Source organism: Heterocephalus glaber, unplaced genomic scaffold (genome assembly GCF_053883595.1).
Source record: "Heterocephalus glaber isolate CG9 unplaced genomic scaffold, H.glaber_assembly_v1.0 deba00001553, whole genome shotgun sequence".
Classification (NCBI taxonomy): Eukaryota; Metazoa; Chordata; class Mammalia; order Rodentia; family Bathyergidae; genus Heterocephalus; species Heterocephalus glaber.
The window spans coordinates 30,309,771-30,332,546 of NW_028258344.1; the positions used below are offsets into that span (position 1 = coordinate 30,309,771).

At 34.5% G+C, this 22,776-nt stretch overlaps 1 protein-coding gene across 1 annotated transcript in view; it reads left to right on the forward strand.

Moving 5' to 3' along the window:
- The window catches only part of Cnbd1 (cyclic nucleotide binding domain containing 1), a 482,897-nt gene that overhangs the window by 35,374 nt on the left and 424,747 nt on the right, over nucleotides 1-22,776 (forward strand). The window contains 1 exon segment of the mRNA XM_021255941.2: nucleotides 18,886-19,041. Coding sequence (XP_021111600.2) covers nucleotides 18,886-19,041 — 156 coding nt within the window.

Here is a 22,776-nt window from a genome sequence, read left to right on the forward strand (position 1 = left end):
TTATGTATTTACAGAGGTAGTATTACTCAGCAGTCAATGACAGAAGTTGGTTTTACTCTCAAATTTGCTTTCAATAGACTCCAGACACATCAGTGTTTTTAAAACTTTAATAAGCGCACAAAACCCTTTGCAGAGCTTATTAAAATGTTAGTTTCTATTCAGAAGGTAGTGGGTGGGACCTGAGGTTTTTGTCACATGCTACCAGGTAAAACTATGCTGCTGGTCAGCATATCACAATATTAGAAGCCAGCCTTGAGACAACATTTGATGCATTCTTAGAATGTAAAATAAGATCACTAAACTTTACTTTTTGTTGGGAAAAGTTTCTATGCAGAAGATTTAGTCCACATTTTAGAGTATTTATCCATTCATCTATAGACTTATTTCAATTAAACTATATAGCTGTGACAAATATTTAGTCATTATGTTCTTGAGGTGATCTATACACATATATAGTGAATTTCTAAATTAAAAAATTATAGTAAAACACACACTAATGTTAGTCTCTCTGAAAACATTCCCTTCTCTTTTGAATACACTTAGCCCATCATTCTTGCCACTTTCTGAAGCAGTTTTATAAGTCCTCTTTCATGAAAGTCTTTAGGAGGTATGACCAAAAATACAGTGAATGCTGTTGGTGAGTACCATTTAATGGAAAGGCAGGAATGTAAAATTATTATGGTCTGCACTTTTGTTTAACGTAGTCCTGGAAACATTAGCCAGAGCAATCAGGCAAGGGAAAGAAATAAAAGGTATATGGATAGGAAAGGAAGACATCAAAGTATCATTTGGAGATGACATAATATGCTTGCTAAACCCTCAAAATTCCACTAAAAGACTCCTAGAATTAATAACCAAATTCAGCAATGTAGCAGGATACAAAATCAACACACAAAAGTTAATAGTGTTGCTATACACAGTGAATTCACTGAGAAAGAACTTAGGGGTGGAGCTGCCAGAGAGAAAGCAGTGAAATCAACAACTTGTCTGCTTATGGAGAAACAGAGATCTGACCTGAACTGGGAAAATCAATCCTATGCAGTTGGAGGCAGCATGAGAACACGAGCCACTGTGTTCCTAGTGACCCCCAGAGTCAAGGATTGGAATAATTCTGACTCAGAGGACAGTTGAGTTACCAGTGAATATTACACCCAAGGAGAGAGAAAGCAAGTGTTCTTAACCCAAGATCACAGGCTTGATCAGACTTTGCCAGAATGCTTGCAACTGGCAGAAAGAGGCTCTGAGTCTGAGTTAACCCCAGTTTTGCAGTGGAGTTAACATAGGAGTAACTGGGGTGTGATCACTTAGACTCTCTGGCAAAGAAGTGACTTGGGAATCAAATATGCAGTGGCTCATTGGAATATCTAATTGATGTTTTCAGTGGACATTTTATTGGTTTAAGTTTTTGTGTGTCTTGGGTTATTAATGTGGGGTTATCTACTTTTATGTTTCGTGTATATATTAGGTTATTACACTTGTAGAATGGTGCTTCCAATGGCTATGCTTTAGTAGGCATCTAGATTCTTTCTCTCATTGAGAGAATAGACAAACAGGGAGAATAGTATCTGTAAGGACTATCATATAAATATGTTGTATGATTGAATATGTGGATGCTATTATAAAGTGAAGCAATTTTTGTGGCAAAATATAGGGAAAGAGATGAAATCACTTAAACAACATAAGTAGCAAATACTAGAAACTGGACATACAAAGCTGAAAGTAACTCATGAGGAGATAATATCCTACTAAAAAGCTCCATATAATCACATACTTGCCTCGCTTCTCTAGTCCCCAACCAGCAGTACCCCTGGCCCCTCAAAAGGAAGGAGAAAACAGAAGGAGTCTCCCCAAAGGCACAGCATGGTAAACAGAGAAAACAAATGCCAGACAGCAGAAATCTAGGATAAATTCTTAGAAGGGATCAAGAAAATAGATGAGTTCAAAGAGAAAATTAACCAGAAGTTTATAGCAATGACACTCAATACACTCATGCTTAAATTCAGGGAAATAGGTAAAAAACTGAATGAGCTAACCAAGACAGTTGAAAATCAGAATGACAGATTCAACAAAGATATGGAATCCTCTAAAAGATGTCAGATGGAAATACCTGAAATAGAAAGCGTTGTAGAATTCGTGCATTCCAGAGATGACCAATGTGAAGACAGAATCTCTGATATAGAGGACAAAATAATGAATTATGATAAAGAGTTCAAAGAAACAAAAAAGAAAAAAGACAACAAGAGAAGACTATCCATCTACTACTAGACAACAAAACAACTAATCTAAGGTTAATCAGAGTTAGAGGAAAGCTAGAAGACTGCACAGATGGATTCACCAATATGCTTATGGAAATTATTGAAGAAAATTCTCCAAATATAGGGAAAGATTTCAATGTACAAATAAATGATGCTTATAGAGCACCAATTATGATTAAAGAAATTCACTAAGGTATATCCTCATTATACTTTCAAATATCCAGCAAAAAACCAGAATTTTAAAGGAAATCAGAGAAAAACCAAAAAAATCACATATAACAGTAAATCAATTAGAATCACAGAAGAGTTCTCAGCATAAATCTCAAGACTTCTCAGCACAAATCTTGAAGTATTTGAAGCCTTGAGAGAAAATAAGTTTCAACCCAGATTAACTTACCTAACAAAGATATCCTCCAAAATAGATGGAGAAGTAAGATATTTCCATGAAAAAGATCAGCTCAGAAGATTTATGAGTGCTAAACCAGCTCTAGAAAAAGTAAGACTATTTTTTTAATTTCTTTTATTGGTATATTTTAGGCATACAACACAATTACATTTCTCATTGGGAATTGTACCTTTACGTGATACATTTTGGTTCTTATGTTTTCCCCATTCCTAGCCCTCCTTTCACACCCTCCACCCTTCCCTATTTACAAAGACTTTATTTCCATTTCTCATCATTTTTCCTTTCCCTTCTTTCCTTTCCCCTGCCCCTCACACTACGCCTACCCTTTGGACATTTTCTTCCTATTTTGCATTATCAATTATTCATTCTAATCATTGGTACATTTTAGGTATACAATATAATGACATTCATCATTGGAAATTTGCACCTTTACATAATCTCTCTTGGTTCTGATTTTTCACCTTTGCCCAGCCCTCCCTTCAACCCCTCCATTCCTCCCTATTTTCAAAGATTTTGTTCCTATTTTTCCATTTTCTCATGTTAATTCCATTCCCTTCCTTCCTTTCCCCTACCCCTCCCACTTCCTTCCCCTTTGCCCCTTTCCTTCCTATTTCACATTATCTATTATACCTTTTAGTCCTTATTTACACTTTCAGTTTCTCACACCAGAGAAACTATTTGGTATTTATACATGTGTGTCCCATTTATTTCACTTAAGAGTATCACCTCAATGTGCACCATTTAGTTATAAATGTCTCTTAATTTCTCATTTTTTATGGCTGAGTAGTGCTCCATTTTATAAAGAAACCACATTTTCTTTATCCAGTCACCAGTTGATGGGCATTTGGGCTGTTTCCAAGTTTTAGCTATCACAAATTGTGCTGCTATGAACATGGGTGCACTGTGGTATGATTCTTTTAATTCTTTGGGGAAGATCCCCAGCAGTGGAATAGCGGAGTCAAATGGGACTTCCAGTCCTAGTTCTTTGAGGTATCGCCATACTGATTTCCACAGTGTTTGCACCAGTCAACACTCCCACCAGCAGTGGAGCAGGGTTCCTCTTTCCCCACAGCTCCACCAGCATTTGTTATTGGTTTATTTCCTGATAGCAGCCATTCTTTCTGGAGTGAGGTGGAATCTCAGTGTTGTTTTCATTTGCATCTCTCAAATGACCAGTGATAGTGAACATTTTTTCATGTATTTATTTGCTATTTCTACTTCATTTTCTGAGAAATGTCTGTTCATTTCAGATGCCCATATTTGGATTGGGTCTTTAAATTTGGGAGGTCTGATCTTTTTAAGTTCTTTATAGATTCGAGATAGTAGACCGTTGTCTGAGGAAGAGCAGGTGAAGATTGTTTCCCACATTGTGAGTTGTCTCTTCACACTGCTGGTGGTTTCTCTTGATGTGCATATGCTTTTTAATAAGAAGAGAGCCCACTTGTTGATTGTTTGTGCTAGTTCATGGGCAACTGAGGTTTTGTTCATAAAATCTTTTCCTACACCGATGTCTTCAAGAGTTCTACCTAACCTCTGTTCCAATTTTTTCAGCATTTCTCTTTTAATATTTAGATCTTTAATCCATTTTGATTTTAGTTTAGTGCCTGACGAGAGATATAGGTCTAGTTTTAATCTTTGGCAAGTTGAAACACAATTTTTTCCAGCACCATTTATTAAAGAGGCTATCTTTCCTCCAGTGAGGGTGTTTGGCTCCTTTATCAAAGATAAGATGGCTGAGTGTGTCTGGAGTTGTTTCTGCATCTTCTAATCAGTTCCACTGGTCCTCAGGTCTGTTTCTTTGCCAGCACCATGCTGTTTTTATCACAGGAGCTTTGTAATGTAGTTGCACATTGGGGATTGTGATACTCCCTGCCATGTCTCTGTTACCTAGAATTGCTTTTGCTATTCTGGGTCTCTTCTTGTACCAAATGAATTCTTGAATTTTTTTCTCAAGGTCTGTGAAGTATGCTGCTGGAATCTCATTTGGAATTGCATTGAATCTATATAGCAGTTTTGGAAGTATGGCCATTTTCACTATATTAATCCTTCCTACCCAAGAGCAGGGGATGTCTGTCCATTTTCTGATATCATCTATCAATCTCTCTTTTCAGAGTGCTATAGTTTTCAGAGAAGAGGTCTTTGATTTCTTTCGTTAGGATGATTCCTAGGTATTTCAGATTTTTGGATGCTATTGTGAAAGGAATTGTTTGTCCTATTTCTCTCTCAGTGAGTCTGTCATTGGTGTAGAGGAAAGCTATTGATTTTTGTGTGTTGACCTTGTAACCAGCTACTAATAAAATAAACAGTAAAAGTAAAACAAATGATATACCAGGAGATAAAGAAGACAATGGTAGTACATAACCAATATATCGTAGTAATATCTACTAATGTTAATGACCTCAACTCTCCAATCAAAAGACACAGATTGGCAGTTTGGATCAAAAGAACAGAATCCAATGATCTGTTGCATTCAAGAAATTAATCTAATCCAAAAAGATGCTCATAGACTTAAAATTAATGGATGGAAAATAACAGTTCATACACCAGGACCCCAAAACCAAGCATGGGTAGCAATTCTAATATCAGACATGGTAAGCTTCAAGTTAAAACAGGTTAGAAGAGACAAAGATGGTCACTATATACTAAAGAAGCAATCCAAGAAGAAGAGATAACATTGATAAACATATGTGCACTGAATACTAGAGCACCTACCTTCATAAAATATATGGCTAAAATCAAAAGATCAAATAAATATTAACATAGTAGGGGATTTTAACACCCCATTTTCTCAAAGAGATAGATGAACTAAAAGAAAAGAAATTTCAGAGCTGACCACACCATTGAACGTATGGACTTAATAGATACATACCGAGTATTCTACCCATCTACAACACAGTGTACATTCTTTTCAGTAGCTTATGGTAATTTTTCCAAAATAGATCATATACTAGTCTACAAAGCTTGCTTAAATAAATATAAAAGTACTGAAATTATCCCATGCATACTATCCCACCACTGTGGAATGAAAATAGAAATCAATGATGGAAGAAAATTTGGAAAAGGAAAATCTCCTGGAAAATTAACAATATTCCTAAACAACCAATAAGTCAAAGAAGAAATCAAATAAATTAAAATTTTCTGGTAGTTAATGACTGTACAACTAAACGAAACCTTTGGGAAACTTTGAAAGCAGTTGCAAGAGAACATTCTTTGCAATTATAGTGCACATTAAGAAAACAGAGCAAGCCCGCAAAAATAACCTTGTGAGAAATCTTAAGATATTTGAGAAACAAAAACAAACTAGCCCCAAACTGAAACTAAGGCTAGAAATTATAAAGACGAGAGCAGAAGTTAATAAAATGGAGACTAAAAAAATCTATAAAATGAATCAACAAAGGTTGGAGCTGTTTCTTTCAAAAGAATAAATAAAATAGAAAAGCCCTTCACAAGACTCATCGAAAGAGAGAAAAGATGCACATCAATGAAATTAGAAATGACAAAGTTGAAATCACAGAAGATAGTTGAAATCCAGAAGATAGTAACTACTTTGAAAAATTTTATTCCAACAAATTAGTAAATTTTGAAGAACAGATAGATTCCTAGACACATACAAACTACCAAAACCAATTCAAGAAGACATAAATATACTTAACAATCCAATCACAAGCAGTGAAATAGACTCAGTAATAAAGAATCTACCAACTGTAAAAAGCCCAGGATCTGATGGATTTATGGCTGATTTCTACAAAACTTTTAAGGATATCATATCATCAATCCTCCTCAAGCCATTCAAAGAAATTGAAAGGGATGCTGTGTTCCCAAACTCATTTATGGAAGCCACTATCACTCTGACCCCCAAACCAGATAAAGACCCAACTGAAAAAGAGAACTATAGGTCAATCTCTTTAACGAACATAGATGCAAAAATACTCAACAAGATATTAGCAAATAGAATTCAGTAAATTATGAAAAAGTTGATACACCATAATCAAGTAGGTTTCATTCCAGAGATTCAAGGAAGGTTCAACATACATAAGTCCATAAATGTAATACATCACATAAACAGGAGCAAGGTGAAAAAACACATGATCATATCAATAGATGTAGAAAAGGGTTTTGACAAAATCCAACACCACTTCATGATAAAAACTCTGAAGAAAACAGTTATAGAAGGACATTATTTGAATACGATATATTTGAAAAGCTATCTATGACAAGCCAATAGCTAGCATCATACTAAATGGAGAAATACTAAAAGCATTACCTCTAAAATCAGGAACAAGGATGTCCACTATCACCTGTGCTATTCAACATAGTACTTGAAACATTAGAGCAATTAGAAAAGCAAAAGATATAAAAGGGATACATATAGGAAAAGAAGAACTCGAATGATCATTATTTGCAGATAACACAATATTCTACATGGAAGACTCAACAAACTCCAAGAAGCTCTTAGCATTAATAATCAATTTCAACAAAGTAGCAGGATACAAGATCAACACACAAAAATCATTAGCATTTATGTGTATCAACAATAAACAGAATGAGAAGGAAATTATGAAAATAATGCCATTCACAGTCACTTCAAGAAAAATAAAATACTTATGAATTAACCTAATCAAAGAAGTGAAAGACTTCTATAAAGAAGGGCATTGATAAGGACACCAGAAAATGGAAAGATGTCCCTTGCTTCTGGATAGGCAGAACTAATATTGTCAAAATTGTCATACCTCCAAAACTATTATACAGATGCAATGCAGTCCCAATCAAAATACCAATGGGATACTTTTTAGTTATAGGGAAAACAATCCTAAAATTCATATGGAATCAGAAGAGACCTCAAACAGCAAAATAATTTTGGGCAATAAGAGCAAAGCAGGTGGCATAGCAATACCAAACTTCAAGCTATACTGCATAGCCATAGTGATAAAAAAGTCATGGTAATGGAACAAAAAGAGATACATGGATCAGTGGAATGGAACTGAGGATACAGAAACCTGTCCAGACATATTCAACTATGTGATTTTTGACAAAGGGTCCAAAAGCATATGTTGGAGGGAAGGTAGCCTATTTAACAAAAGGTGCTGGGAAAAATGGTTATCTGGTATCTCTCTCCATATACTAAATTAAAATAGAAATGGATCAAAGATCTAAACATTAAAATAGAAACAGTAAATCCCCTGGAAGACAAAATAGGTAAAACACTTGAAGACATAGGAGTGGAAAGGGTTTTCTAAGCAGAACCTGAATCGCACAGAAAATAGCAAGAATCAACAAATGGTATTATATCTGACTAAAAAGCTTTCGTTCAGCAAAAGATTCAATCAATAAAGAGACAACCTATAGAATGGGAAAAAATATTTTCCAGCTACCCATTAGAAAGAGGAGTAATGTCTACAATTTATGAAGAATTAAAAAAAAATTAAACTTCCTAAAATTAAAGACCTGGTCCAGGAATGGGCTAGAGATATGAACAGACACTTCTCAGAGGAAGAGTTACAAATGGCTAACAAATATATGAAAAAATATTCAACATCTCTGGCCATTAGAGAAATGCAAATTAAAACAACTCCAAGATTCCATCTTACTCAGGAAATACTGGTCAGCTATGAAGAATGACAAATTTGAGGCATTTGTAGGAAAAGGAGTGCACCTGGAAAACATAATGTAGAGTGAAATAAGTCAGACACACAAGCTTGCATCTGTATGGTATCCCTCATTTGAGGGAGGCAACCAAATCAAATACTAGATGAATAGAAAGGAAGAAGGGAACATATTTTGCACAACAGGGAAATGGTACAAGGGAACAAAGAGAAGAATAAGGGTGAAGGGCAGGGGAAATAAGAGCAGTAAAGATATGCCATGTACAGGAACCTAGTAACCCTAATCGATGTATAAATATTATAAGCCATGACATGTACAATGACAAATAGTATCACAGGTATGAAGAAGATTATTGGGGAATCAGAGAAGAAGGAGGGAGGAAAGGAGGTTAAAAAAGCTGTAATATGTACATGTAACCACTTCCCAAGATGATTGTAAACTGCATTAATTACAAACACATACCAATAAAATAAAATGAAATAAACAAGAAAAAAAGAACTTAGGAAAATGATACTATTCCCAGAAGAATCAAGAAAAATTAAATACTTTGGAACTAACCTAACCAAGGAAGTGAAAGACCTCTACAGCGAAAATTATATCACTCTGAAATAGAAGATCGAAGAGGACATTAGAAAATGAAAAGACATCTCATGTTCCTTTATAGGCAGAACCAATATAGTCAAAATAACTATACTTTCTGAAGTGATATATAAATTTAACACAATTCCAAATAGTATTCCTCACAAGTCTAGAGAAAACAATTCCAAAATTCATATGACACCAAGGAGAGACCTGGGATGGCACAGGCAATTCTGGGTAACAGTAGCAAAGAAGAAAGCATCACAATCCCAGATTTGAAGTTACATTACAAATCTACAGTGTAAAAACAGCATGGTACTGGCACAAAGCAGAAATATGGATCAATGGAACAGAATAGAGGAAGCAGAAACAACCCAGACACATTCAGCTATTTGATCTTTGACCAAAAGGCCCAAGAATATACATTGGTGGAAAGATAGCCTCTTTAATAAATGGTGCTGGGAAAACTGGATACCCACATGCAGAAGATTGAGTCTAGACTCATACAGCTCACATTGTGCTAAACTAAAATGAAGATGTTAAATGTTAAATGTTAAAACACAAACACTTAATCTGCTGCAAGAGAAAATAGTTAGAATTCCTGAAGACACAGGTGTAGGCAAGGACTTTCTGAGCAGAACCACAATGGCACAAGAAATAATACTGAGAATCAACAAATGGGGTCACATCAAATTAAGTTTCTGCATATCAAAGATATTATGGTTTATATGTAGATGTCCTCTCAAAGCTTCATGTCCTTATAGGTAGGGCTTCTGGGAGGTGACTGGATCATGAGTGAGTAATACTAGACCCTGAGTGTGTGACACTGGAACTACATTAGTCCACTGCTTGTTTTAGCATGGTTTTGGGTGTGGATGATGGATTTACTGAAGAGGGAAGACCACACTGAGTGTGAGTGGCACTAACCAATAGCCCTGTAACCTGGATGGAATAAAAAAGGGAAAGAAGGAAGGCAGGCTCAATGCTTCATGCCTGCCTTGGTATGGGCTCTTTCTCCTCTGCCAGCCTCTCTGCCAAACACCCCACCTTAGAGCCAGATGACATTGGCCTGAAACTACCAACAATGAGGTAACATAAACCTTTTCTCCTTTAACTTGTGGGTGTTGGGTGTTTTATACTAGTGAGAAAGTAACTATGACAAAAGGAAGCAACTAACAGAGTTAAGGGACAAACTACAAAATGGGAAAAATGTTTTCTAGCTATTCCTTAGACAGAGCATCAACATCTATAAGGAACTCAAAAAATTAGACATCTCTCAAATAAAAGATCCAAAGAAAATATGGGCATCCAGAATGAATAGACATTTCTCAGAAGAAAAAGTGCTGATAGCTAATAAGTACATGAAAAAATGTTTCAGATCACTTGTCATTAGAGAAATGTAAATTAAAACAAAATTAAGATACCATATTACTACAGAAAAATGGCTATTGTCAAAAAATCAGATACTAACAAATGCTGGGAAGTCTGCTGGGAAAAAGAAACACTTCTACATTGTTGGTGGGAATGTAAGTTGGTACAATCACTATGGAGATCAGGATGGAAATGCCTTAAAAAACCAAAAATAGAAATTCCATTTGACCCACATATTCCCCCTCTAGGAATTGTCCAAAATTAAAGTCATTATATTATTTGGATACATGCATACTCACATTTATAGTGGCAAAATTTAAAGTAGCTAAATCTTGGATACAGTCTGGATGACCATCAACTGATGAATGGATAAAGGAGATGTAGTGTTTATACACACTAGTGTACTACTCTGCCATAAAGAAGGATAAACTTGAGGCACATGTAGGTAAATGGATACACTTTGAGACCGTAATCTTTGAGACAATAATCAAATCCAGAAGTTTAAGTATCACATAATTTCTTACATGAGAAACCCAAAATATAAATAAAGAAGAAAATAAAGGATAGATAATTGGAAGTAGGGAGACGTTTTTCAAGGGGGAAGTAGAACAAGAGTAGAGGGGTAAGGAAGGAAGGAGAAAAGGATTTTTAAAAAAGAGAATTAAAGAAAAGAGTGGAAATAGAGCTTTTTCCAATAGGAGGGAATCAAGAGTTGGAGGGAGTAAGGAGGGATGGAAGGGAAGGGGCAGAAAAGAATTAACATGTGTTATATTAAGATGTGTTATGTTGTGTTATATTTACCTTCATGATAAATATTAATTATTATGTACTGAAAACATATGTTAATAAAATACATAATTAATATAAAAATAAAAACAACACTCTTCCCCAATTTTGAGATTAATAGAAATGTGTCTTTTACTCTATTAATTTTTTTTAAAAATTTGAACATTCATTGTAGTTTTTGAGCACACATGTTTCACATCTGTGTATTCAACCAACCTCAGATCAAAAATACTCGGAAAATTGTGTCTGTACTGAACATATATACAGGCATTTTCTTCTAATTAGTTCTTCAGTAATGCAGTTAACAATGATTTACATATTATTTACATTCTATTATGTATTATGGATAATTTACAGATATTTTAAAGAGTACAAAAGGCTATGTGTAGGTTATAGGGAAATACTACATCATCTTATATAAGGGACTTGAGCACTGTAGATTTTGATATCACTTCCCCATACCAAGGGACAACTATACTTGTTTTGTTAAATTTAGAAGAAAATCACATACTACACTTATTATGCACAACATGATAGTTCAAAATTACTTTGGTATTTTTTATTAGGACACACAGGCTAGATGGATGGTAAAGGACATTTTAATGAAGTCCAACCAGTACCTTCCATCCTTTTATCTTTAAAAATTCCATTTTAATTAGGCACAGGATTGGATAAGGAAAAGAGAGGCAGAGTAATTTTCTATATGTATAAAGAGTTTCTGGGTTTACTTACTATCTCGGTAATGGTAATATTTTGTAAAATAATTTTCTCTTAGTTTATGTTGTGCAACTTTCTATTGAATAATTTGTCTAAGGAAGAGCAAAAGATACTGCTATGTAAGTGACTTCTGATGCCAAAGGCAGCCTGACCAGAGCAGATCTGTTGGGGTTCTTTCTCATGGGTCCAGAAGTCTGAGTGCTCAGTTGGCCAAATTACTGTCCTTCCAAAAGCTGTCAAAATATGTTTTGTGCAAAGAATTGATGCTTAAACATGACTTTTGATATTAAAGAGTCTAGGTTACCCCAGTTGCTTGAATTGAAGCTCAGATTTTTACTTCTAAGTGTAAAGGCAGTAAACATGTAGCTTTTTTTTGATGCCAGGGATCAAACTTGGGACCTTGTGGTTGCGAGGCCAGCCCGGAACCACTGAGATAAATCCCCGGCCCAGTAAACATGTAGCTTTGACCTGAGTTAAAATGGAGAACTTCTTTATAATATATATTTATTTTCCCCCAAATATTTTGACATAATCACTTGATATGATATATATACAGGCTAAATGGACTGTAAATTCTCTGTAAAAGTGAGTTCAGAGAATGTTTGAAAATAAAGATGAGTATTTGGAGATGAAGCAATAGAAAACTTAAAGCAAATAGACTGATTTTCTAAAAATCTCTCTGAAATTTTTTTTGTGAGCTTGTGTTTTGAAACTCAATTTCTTCCCCTAGCATTGTTGAAATTATCTATGTGATAAAACTATATTTAAGGAGTGCTTATTTCATGCTATCTTATATCTAGCCTTGGTATAATTGATAAATTTTTAAACCATAGGCTTTTATATATGTAACATTAGAATAAATGAAAATATATTGTTGTGATTATAAAATCCATATTTTCTCAGATGTTCTAAGGTCTACAAATGAGATGCTCCTTGTTTTTATTATTTAAAAAGCTGGAAATAAAGTAATTCTGTTTACCTAGTTTATTCTAAAAAGAAAAATTAAAATTGCACCATCTGGAAAGAAACATTATGATAATGCCTTATCATGTATTTATTCATTCAAACAATATATACTGCAGAGCAACTCTGTGCTAAGTGCAACTCAAGTGGAGTCCTGATGCTCAGATCTCAGTGGAAATGCCAGGCTCTGGTAAGAGTGCTAAGTGCAGTGTGGTAGGTGCCAGAGGGGACTAGGGAGGGTGTGTGTGCTGAGATGCTGCACTGGGGCAGATTGTGTGCTAGGCCAGGGAAGGCTTCCTCGAGCAAGGGATGTTTGTTTCAGGAAAAGTAAAAATTGTCCTCAAGAAAGGAAAGAGCATCTGAGGTAATATGATAGTTTTCACATTGAGAGTGCTTACATTGTTGATTACCCAAATGTAGGAAAAACCATCTTAGCTGATATTCTAATTGTTTAATTTGATAAATTTTGTAGTTATTATGAGGAATTTGTTGGGAAAAAACTCCTTCAAAACCTATAGATCAATTCTCCCATGGATATTAAGATGGATATGGTGGCTGTGAGTACTGAGGAGACCAAGTGATGGAAGGAAGGAAAAGAGGGAAGAAGAAAGGGAAAGAAAAAAGGAAAGGCAAAGGAGAAATAAAGAGCTGTTAGGCTAGCTCATGAGAGCAACACCTGGATCTTTTAGGAAATTGTATGAGGGGAAAAGTGGAAAGTTGGTAGAAATCTAATTGCCTCAGCCACTCTCTGGTCTTGCCACTGTGGCCAAAATTAAACCCTTTACTATGGAGTAGTAATGAAACCCCTGATATCCTAGAGGATTATTGAAGTGAAGAGATGGCAGTTTGTAGAAATGTTCTACATGCATGAGATTTCTTTAAGTGGGCTCTTGTAAGAAAGTTTCAAGTCTGAGTCTAAGAAAATGCCATTGTAATTGTAACTGAGGAAGTAGATTATACTAAAGAAAAGTTATTTTATTACGCTTTCTTCTTTTGGTAAGAAGCATCTGGGGGTAGGCACTAACAAAAATAGACTTTTTCTACCTTCCAGAGGCATTCCAAGTTGGAGTTGGGGAGAAATCTGTCAGTGAGGGAGTGCAGAGGAAAAAAGAGACATGAAAGAATTTAGAGAAGTCAGGAAATAATTGAAGGAAGGCAAGTACTAAGTAGGAAGAAACCATAAGTGCTGGGATAGGGGTGAAGATAGTTAAGAAAAGAAAAATGGAGCAGTGGTTAAACTGGATTGTCAGATTGATTGGCTTGAGAGGCATACAGGTAATTAGTGAAGCACACTTCTGGGTGTGTCTGGGTGGGTCATGGAAATTTGACTTTGGGTACTATATTTAGTCCCTGGCCTCTGCCTCTCTGGCCCTTGTCCTCTACTCTGCTTACTCAGCTGGCCTTCCACCATGACATTTCTGCTTGGAAGTCAGTGTGGTATGAACTGAATCCTCTGGAACCATGAGCCAAATAAACTTCTCCTTTAAGTTGTAAGTGTCAGATATTGTGCCCCAGAAATGAAAAACTAATAAACACATATTAATGAATTTCAAGTATGATGTGTCATAGATGCAGTATTTCTTTAGGATATCTCCAGTTTGATAAACTATTACAATTACAAGTGCTCTGAATGGTTGCTTTAGGGTTTTTGTTGTTGGTAAGGGAATAAAAAAATTGGTTTCACTTCTGAATAAACAATTCTGGAACAAAGAAGAAGCACAATAGCAGAGGGCATAACAGGATGTGATCTCCTGGGGGAATTTCTGAAATCTTAGGTAGATCGTTGCACTTCTGTGGATTTTCATGGGCTCTTAATCTAGATCATAAAGGGCCAGTTGATATTAGGTAACAATGTCATCACATAGAGTTCTTGGCCAGCATTCCAACAGTGGATGAATATGACACCATTAGTGAAGACATAGGTAGTGAACATGGTGAAATTATGATTTCAGCTGAAGACATAATGTAAATACTTATGGGTTGTTTTATAAATGCCATTCATCAAAGACTATGCAGTTAAGGAGGAAAAGGCCATCTTTGATTCAAAGGGAGTCAGTTCCATGGCTCAAAATGGTATAGCTGAAAGTTTGTAGCGTCTTTCATGTTATCTACTATCAGTGTCAGGGAATATGCCTTCTTATGTTCCTAAAAGGGTCCTCAAAGTCCCCCAAATCAGTCTCCACCCCCATTCCTTACTTAGATTAGCCTTATAGGGCTAAGATGTACTTAAAGAGGTCAGTAAAAAGCAATGGATGGAAATTCTGAACATTCACAGGCCACACTTTCTCTGCATTTAATTATATTCCTCAGTAAATTGGGAGTTAAGTACCACTTGAGACAATACAGTTGAATGGCTAGGGAAATGGTGTATCTCTTTTTTTTTCAACAATTCTTAATCACAGGCAGAGAGTGTTAGCACTGAGGTGAGTTGTCCACAGATGTGGAAATGGGTTTGGAAAAGGAACTAGATGAAAACCATTGAGGTGAGTTTGTAAGAGCTTGATAAAAAGCTAATTTAGGAAGCTGAACAAAATCAAGGAGCAGTTAAAATTAGATAATGTAGATTTGTAATCATCCAGGTGTGTGACTAATTCAGCAATGTTCTGTGGGTGGAAAAAATAGAGTGGGTAAAGTGGAAAGATACAAATAATTTATACCCCAGAGCTGAGATAGTGAAGACAATGAACAATTTTTGCCTGAGTTAGTAGTTCAATAAATGTATTTGGAATTGAATTATGAATAGAAGAAGTTTATGTTATGAGTAAAGAAAGAACTTGCTATTTGATTATCATTTTAGAAGTATGTATTAATATACTGCTATATTAAAAGTTGCCTTGAGATACCCTAATTTTTTTGCCTACTTTAATTTTAATTTATCCTTTGGAGAAACAAATCTTTGGTAATCTTTTGTAAACAATTTGACTTTTCTTGCATATTCATATAGCTTGTTATGTGTTAGAGGTTTGGCAAAAGAATACATGTAAATACAACTGTTCATTTTTATCTGCACATTTTCTATTGCTTTTTGGAAATGAAAAGAGAAAACTGAGTTTGTTATAATAATTTAATAGAATCAGGTAAATATTGCTCACCTCGGTCTAATAAGAAAATATTCATTTTTATAAGAATCAACAACATTCCAATGTTAATTGTCAAGAGTTTATAATGTGATTCTCCCTTGACTCTTCAATTTTAACTTTAGCTGTATTTGGTCACATGTATGACAATGTCAACACTCTTGTCCAATACAAAACAAAGCCTACAATTCATCAACTTACTTCCAGGGGGTGGAAATTTGCCCATAGCTATTTCTTTTGTTTGGAAGAATCCTATAGCAAACATTTCAAGAAGGAGTGCTTAAATAACTTTGTTTCTAATTACTACTTAGAAAAATGTATGTAGATTTACTAAAAATGGGGGGTCTGTTTTAGTTACATTATCATTGCTGGAACAAAAATACCTGATACCCACAAGTTAAAGGAGGAAAGTTTTATTTTACCTCACAGTTTGTAGGTTTCAGTCCATGGTCAACTAGCATCAAGGCAGGGCAGTATAGCAGAGGATAAACAGTCCATGATAAAGCAGGCAGGAAGCAGTTCGATTTCCTTCTTCTTTCCCTTTTTATTCCATCCAGTCAATCACCCACATGCAGAACTATGCTAAACCAATCAGTGGACTGATCCAGTATCACACACCTGTGATCCAGTCACTCCCACCTATGGAGTACATGAGGCTTTGGGGGAGATCGAGGTATTAGCCATAACAAAGACTGAAGAAAGATTTGGAAGAATAAAAATTGTTGAGGTTTTAAGAACTATAACACAAGTACATTTGAAGGACAATGCCTTGTGACGGCCTCTGCACAGATCAGACCTGGGTTTGAGGAAAAAGCCCCGTCAGAATCCTCCAAGAAAGCTTTGTATTTCTTAATTTTTCACTCAAAGCATCACAAAAGGGTGTGGTCAAGGGTGGATGGGTTGGTATTTAAGATTAATAATGCTGATTGTTAAAATTTGTGTGTGACAGGGAGAAATCAGTAAGTGCAGTGCAGTTTGGTGCCATAACCTTGATTCATGCTTAAATGCAAAGAATTTTAGTGTCATTACTTTGCATGATCAAATTTCAACATAATCAAAAGAGGCTTTAAATAAAAAAACCTTAATACTACTGCAAGCTTTTAAAATACTTTTTTCATTTATAGTTGCTGAGGAATTAAGTTACTTGGTAATTTTTATAGAGTCAATATTGGTGAATAACAATAAAATGAATTCAACTTTTACAATAAATTTACAAAATAAAATGGTTAATGATGTTGTGTGAGAACATAGAACAACTAAAAGTTACAACTTGTTGAAAGTGTTATCTACTTCAGATAATTTGATATTACAAGTATAATTTAGTATAAATGTAAATTATGATAATTCCACTTCCAAGGATATCCTTTGAGGTACTTCACATATAAGCCTGGTTATAGAAAACAAACAAAAACCAAACATGAAAATGAATATCTAGCTGCTTGCAGACTACCAAAAAAGCAAAGCAAAACAAACAAAAATTACCACCACCAAAACTTTGTGGTACATAAATACATAATAAAACCTTGTACAGCAGTAAAATCAAATAGCTATAGTCATTAAATCTCATGAACATAAAAATGAAGAATATCAACAAAAAAGCTACAGAAACTGTAAGAATTATTCAATTTCCATAAAGTTTAAAATATTAAAAACTAAAATGATCTTTTTAAAGGAGTACATCTATCTTTTTAAAGCCTATCCTAAAATCAAGGCAATAATAGAAACAAAATTCAGGGTTAGCTTTCAAGTGAGTGCCATCTGTTGACAGGGATATTACTGTACAGTGCTGAACATGCTAGTAAAGTTCTATTTCTAAAATGATGGGTGGGTATATTAGTGTTGTTTTTGTTAGATTTTCCAACTTTCAGTTCATTAGGAACATTCTCTTTTGTTTCATAATCAGTAAAAGCAATGCTAAAACTTTAAAGTGTCAACATCAAAGGAGGGAACAGAACTATTTCTGTAATTACTGACTCTATATGGTAACAATCCAGCTCCATAAATAATTTCATACATCTCTATCATTTACCTTGAGTAAAAATTAATCCACAAATAATTATATGTGGCAATACCAAAAAAGCATTAGGTTAATTAAAGCTATTCAATTTTTGTACAGTGTCTATTTGACAGGGTAAAATATTTTTGAACAACATTTTAGAATCTTTAGAAGTTTATTTCCAGGAAAACTCTTAGTACCTTCTTTCTGGGATATCCTTTATGTAAGTCTTTTGCATCTTATATGTCTCTGTCTCTCTCTTTGAGATACTGTTTATTTCTGCAATTTCCTTACCTTATAAATGAGAGATAATGTTTTCTACTTCACATGGTAAATGAGAAAACATGTATGTAACACTCAGCAGAATAGTACATTTAAGGATTCAATAAATGTTAGATGTTAATGTGATAATTTATTATTGCAACTTTGTGTACTATCTTATATTTAACTTTATTTTAAAATCTTTTCATGTGCATCAATAACTCAATCTAGTATACTAAATCTATGGTCATTTGAGGTTTTTTTAAAAAATCATTTTTCCACTACCCTTATATTTTTCTTAAAAATAAACAACATTTACTGGATTCTTTTCCCTTAAATTTTCAGTGCTTATTAATAAGAAGATTTGTTAATCTGAAAATGAATAGGAAATGGTCATTCTTTCATTCATACATCTCTTGGGTACTTCAATCTGTAACACACCATACATAGCACAAGAATAAAGGATAGTGGCCACCATCAAATGTTCATAGGTTACCAATGGGAAACAAAAAGTTTAAAAAATCACACCAAAAAACAAGTGTTTTTAGTGTAAAGAGAAGGGTATTAGTCATTGACTTGAAAAATTCCCTAAATTACGTAAATCTAATATATTATGAAAGATATTCCTATTGCTTAAGATAGTTATAATGCATATAACCAAGTTCTTACACTGAAAATATTTTATATATTCTAATTTATAAACTAGTGTGATGAACATAACAGCACTATGGCATTGAAAAATGATATATTATTAAAATGCCAAATTATTTCAGAACAATGAATTTCTCCTGTTGGCAATAAAGTAAAAATTTCTATAAATAATTTCTGTGCAGTATGCAATATCATAAAATGCTATGTTTCTTTGTTCAGAAAACCTAGTGAAGCTACAGAAGGAAGTCAATACCGACTTGAAGATTCTCACAACATAGCTGTTCATGTTAAAAAAGCACATAGTGGCTATGCTTTATATGGACAAAAAGGATCCACAGAAACTTTTGAAGAATTTCTTCATATTGTAAAGAAATTGTAAGTATTTTTAATGTGTTACTACTTGTATTTCAATAATTCTTTATAATAGCTTTAAAAATGTTAGTTATTTGCAGACAAGTGCTATATAGCTTTTGATGTGCTGTAATAGTAATGCAGTGGTGGCGAACTTATGGCACACACGCCACAGCTGACTGTTATCTTTGAGAGCTTTAAAAGTTTTGCCATCACAGTACTAGTGGTTGATCCTGGAAAACCTGGGAACTTTGTTCCAGGATGAATATAGTTTTAATGAATTTAATCTTTATGGAATGTCTTGAATATATTGCTAAACTTATGGCTCATCATTTTCAGTTGTAAGCAGATATGTGTCATACACTGATGTTATTAAATCAAATTATGCTTGATATTTCATTGGCTTTTGGCTACTGAAGGCTTTTCCCAGAATTTAAATTTTCACCTCCATCACAGAGCTTTTAAATACATTTACCTCTTAGTTTTTTACTATGGAACAACTTTATGTTGTATTGAGACATATTTGCTTTGAGAAGGAGAAGGAAGAGTAAGGGAAAGGAGAGAGAAAGAGGGGATTAAATCAGTGTGTTGGCAGGCTACCAAAGATGGTATTGGATTTGTGAATAACTATTCAAAAAGAACCATGAGAAAATATGATTTGAGATTGAGATTTATAACTGAGACAAAATCAAGAGAAGTATTAAGATCGGAATTCTCCCTAAAACAACAACCATTAACATGAAATTAGTAATTTAAAAATCTACCATTTTTGTTATGAGTAAGAATTTTATACTATCAGCTCTTTCTTCAAACTGTAATTGCATATGTGAAAAAATGTGATCAGAACTTCCAGGAAATGTGTGGTCATATTTCTGAGGCCTTTAACTTATCACAGCAACTTTTCATAGAAAATGCATATGTGTGTGTGTGTGTGTGTGTGTTTGTGTAATACTAGTCACATTTTCTTGAAGCAAGTGTGAGGGATATATAGAGAAGGAAATCATAACTAACTGCTGTACAGGACTACAAGCAAATTAGTAAGTTGTAAAAACAAGAAATTTAACTAGTATATGCTCAGTAAATTTGTTAAAAATATATATTTTATCTGGTAGAAAATCACAGAAGCACTGAAAATTATTAGAGATATAAGATTCCACAGTCATATTCATTTTATTAAACTATAATGTCAATTAATTATATTAAAATTATATCCAAAATTACATTCAAAATCCCAGTTATCTATGAATTATGAACTGCTAATTTCATATTATGCTGGCTGGCATGGTAGTGTGTACTCAGAATTTCTGACTATAACGTGGTATCACAATGTAGGTTCTGCCATGAGGTGCAGGAGGAACTCAGCAATAGGGGCTACCAAGCAGCAACAATTCTCCAGAAATGTGTCAGAATACCAGGAGGTAAATCTAGGTTGATGTTAGAATGGAAACCACAAATGAATAAGAATCTTAGTATCATCTTAGCAAAGGACTGAAGTGAAAAGCAAGAGCTGTGGTAGAAAGTTGTCCAAGTACAGGAAAGAATAGACAAAGAAACTACTTTGCTGTGTCCTCATGTGGCCCTTCATGGATTCCATTTATCAGCCAGACTCCAAATACTCAGGGCAATGAGTCAGTGTCAGTGTTTAGTACTCATTGCTCTACTCCTGTGTGACAGAATGAGTGAATGAGTGGCGGCCATCAGAAAGAGCTCCCACTATCAGTGGCTTGAAGCTGGTAAGGTAGGACTGGCCACTACTGCCAATGGGTGGTGCTGTGGCAACTGCTGAATTACAGTTGTAAACTAAATGAGAAGGGAACTCACTTTTATGTGATGCTGATAGTCATATAATGCTTTAAATTCTACACAAAATTTGTGCCAATCTTCACATCAATGCTTTATGGTAAATTGAAATGTATAAGAAAATGTGTATGTTCTTACTCTATGTTCTTCTACAGGATATACTTTTTCTTCTAGTGTTCTTGGGGAACACTAAAATATTAGGTTTTTATTGTTGTGTAACAAATATTGACCAACTTGGTGGCTTAAAAAAAATTCATTTCTCATCTCTCTGGACAAGGTTCATCTGGTCTGCTTAGTGTCTCAAGATTTCAACAAGGTGTATACTACGCAGTGTTCATTTGTGGAGCATGGGCAGAATTTAGTTGCTGGTGGTTGTAGGTCTGAGGTTTCCATTTTTGCTGCCTCCCAACTGGGACAACAGTTCTGGAGCCCTCACAGATCCTTGCCATGTGGCTCTCTCTCTCATTCCTTCTCATAACAGGAAAGCTTATATCTTCAAAACCAGCAAGGAAAAGTCTCTGTTTATCTTTTTCTGCTAAGATGAAAAATTATGTTATGTAACCATCTGCCTATCTATTCCATAACCATGTCAAATCTACTTAGTATTAAAAACTTGGTGTGCTACATTGCATCAACAGCTTCATCACTTCAACTTCTACTTGATCAGATTCAGAGTTTCGTGCTTGATAGGAGGAAGGGTAAATGGTTTTGAAACATTAAAATAATTGGAATTGGCATTAAAATTATAGGGCTGGTGCCACCAAAGAGATATGAACAAATAAGAGGATACTGTGTAGTTGGGAATTTGGTTGTAAAATAGACAGCAGGAGGGGGAAAGGAGGGAAGAGAAAGGAGAGAGAGCAAAAAGAGGGGAGAGAGAAACAGAGTTGTTGTGTTTTAAGGCAACAGATTATAAGGTTATATATGAGTATATATATTATACTATAAAATAGATAATACATATATTAGCATATATACATATATATTATACATATATATTAGTTTGGATTTTGTACTGTAAGCAACAGAAGCTGACTCTGGTTAAAAAAAACAACCAAAAGCAGGAGTGAAGAATCCATTGAAGAATATTAGGGATCCCCAAGATGGAAGAACAATAGCAATATGCAGAAGATGATAGGAAACATAAGATGATTTGGAAATCTCTTCAAGCAACAACATTGGAATCAATCAGCTATCACTACCTTTGATAGGGAATTATTTGGTTTACACTTTAATTTCAGGAATACAGTCAAATTTTTGTAATGTACAGTTGTATTCCTTGAATAAATGGTAAAGCATAAGTATATTGTGATGGCTAGTTTTACTGAGTAAATATGCAATTGGCAAAGGGTAGCATTTCAAAAGAGAGAGTATTGGTTGATTTCTGGATAGCAGCCATTCTTTTTGGGGTGAGGTGGAATCTGTATTGTTTTCATCTGCATCTCTCGAATGACCAGTGATGTTGAACATTTTTCCATGTATTTATTTGCTGCTTTTACTTCTTTGTCTTAGAAATGTCTGTTCATTTCAGATGCTCATTTTTGAATTGGGTTTTTGAATTTGGGGGGGTCTGATTTTTTTCAATTCTTTATATATTCTAGATAGTAGTCCTTTGTCTGAGGTACAGCTGCTAAAAATTTTTTCCCACATTGTAGGTTGTCTGTTAGCTCTGTTGGTGGCTTCTTTTGGAGTGCAGAAGCTTTTTAATAAGATGAGATCCTAGTTGTTGATTCTTTGTGCTAGTTCCCATGCTACTGAGGTTTTGTTCATAAAGTGTTTTCCTATGCCAATGTCTTCAAGAGTTCTACCTAACTTATCTTCTGGCAGGTTTAATGTTTCTGTTTTAATATTTAGATCTTTAATCCACTTCGATCTTAGTGTAGTGCTTAGTGATAGGTATGGGTCTAGTTTTAATCTTTGGCAGGTTGAAATCCAGTTTTTCCAACACCATGTATTAAA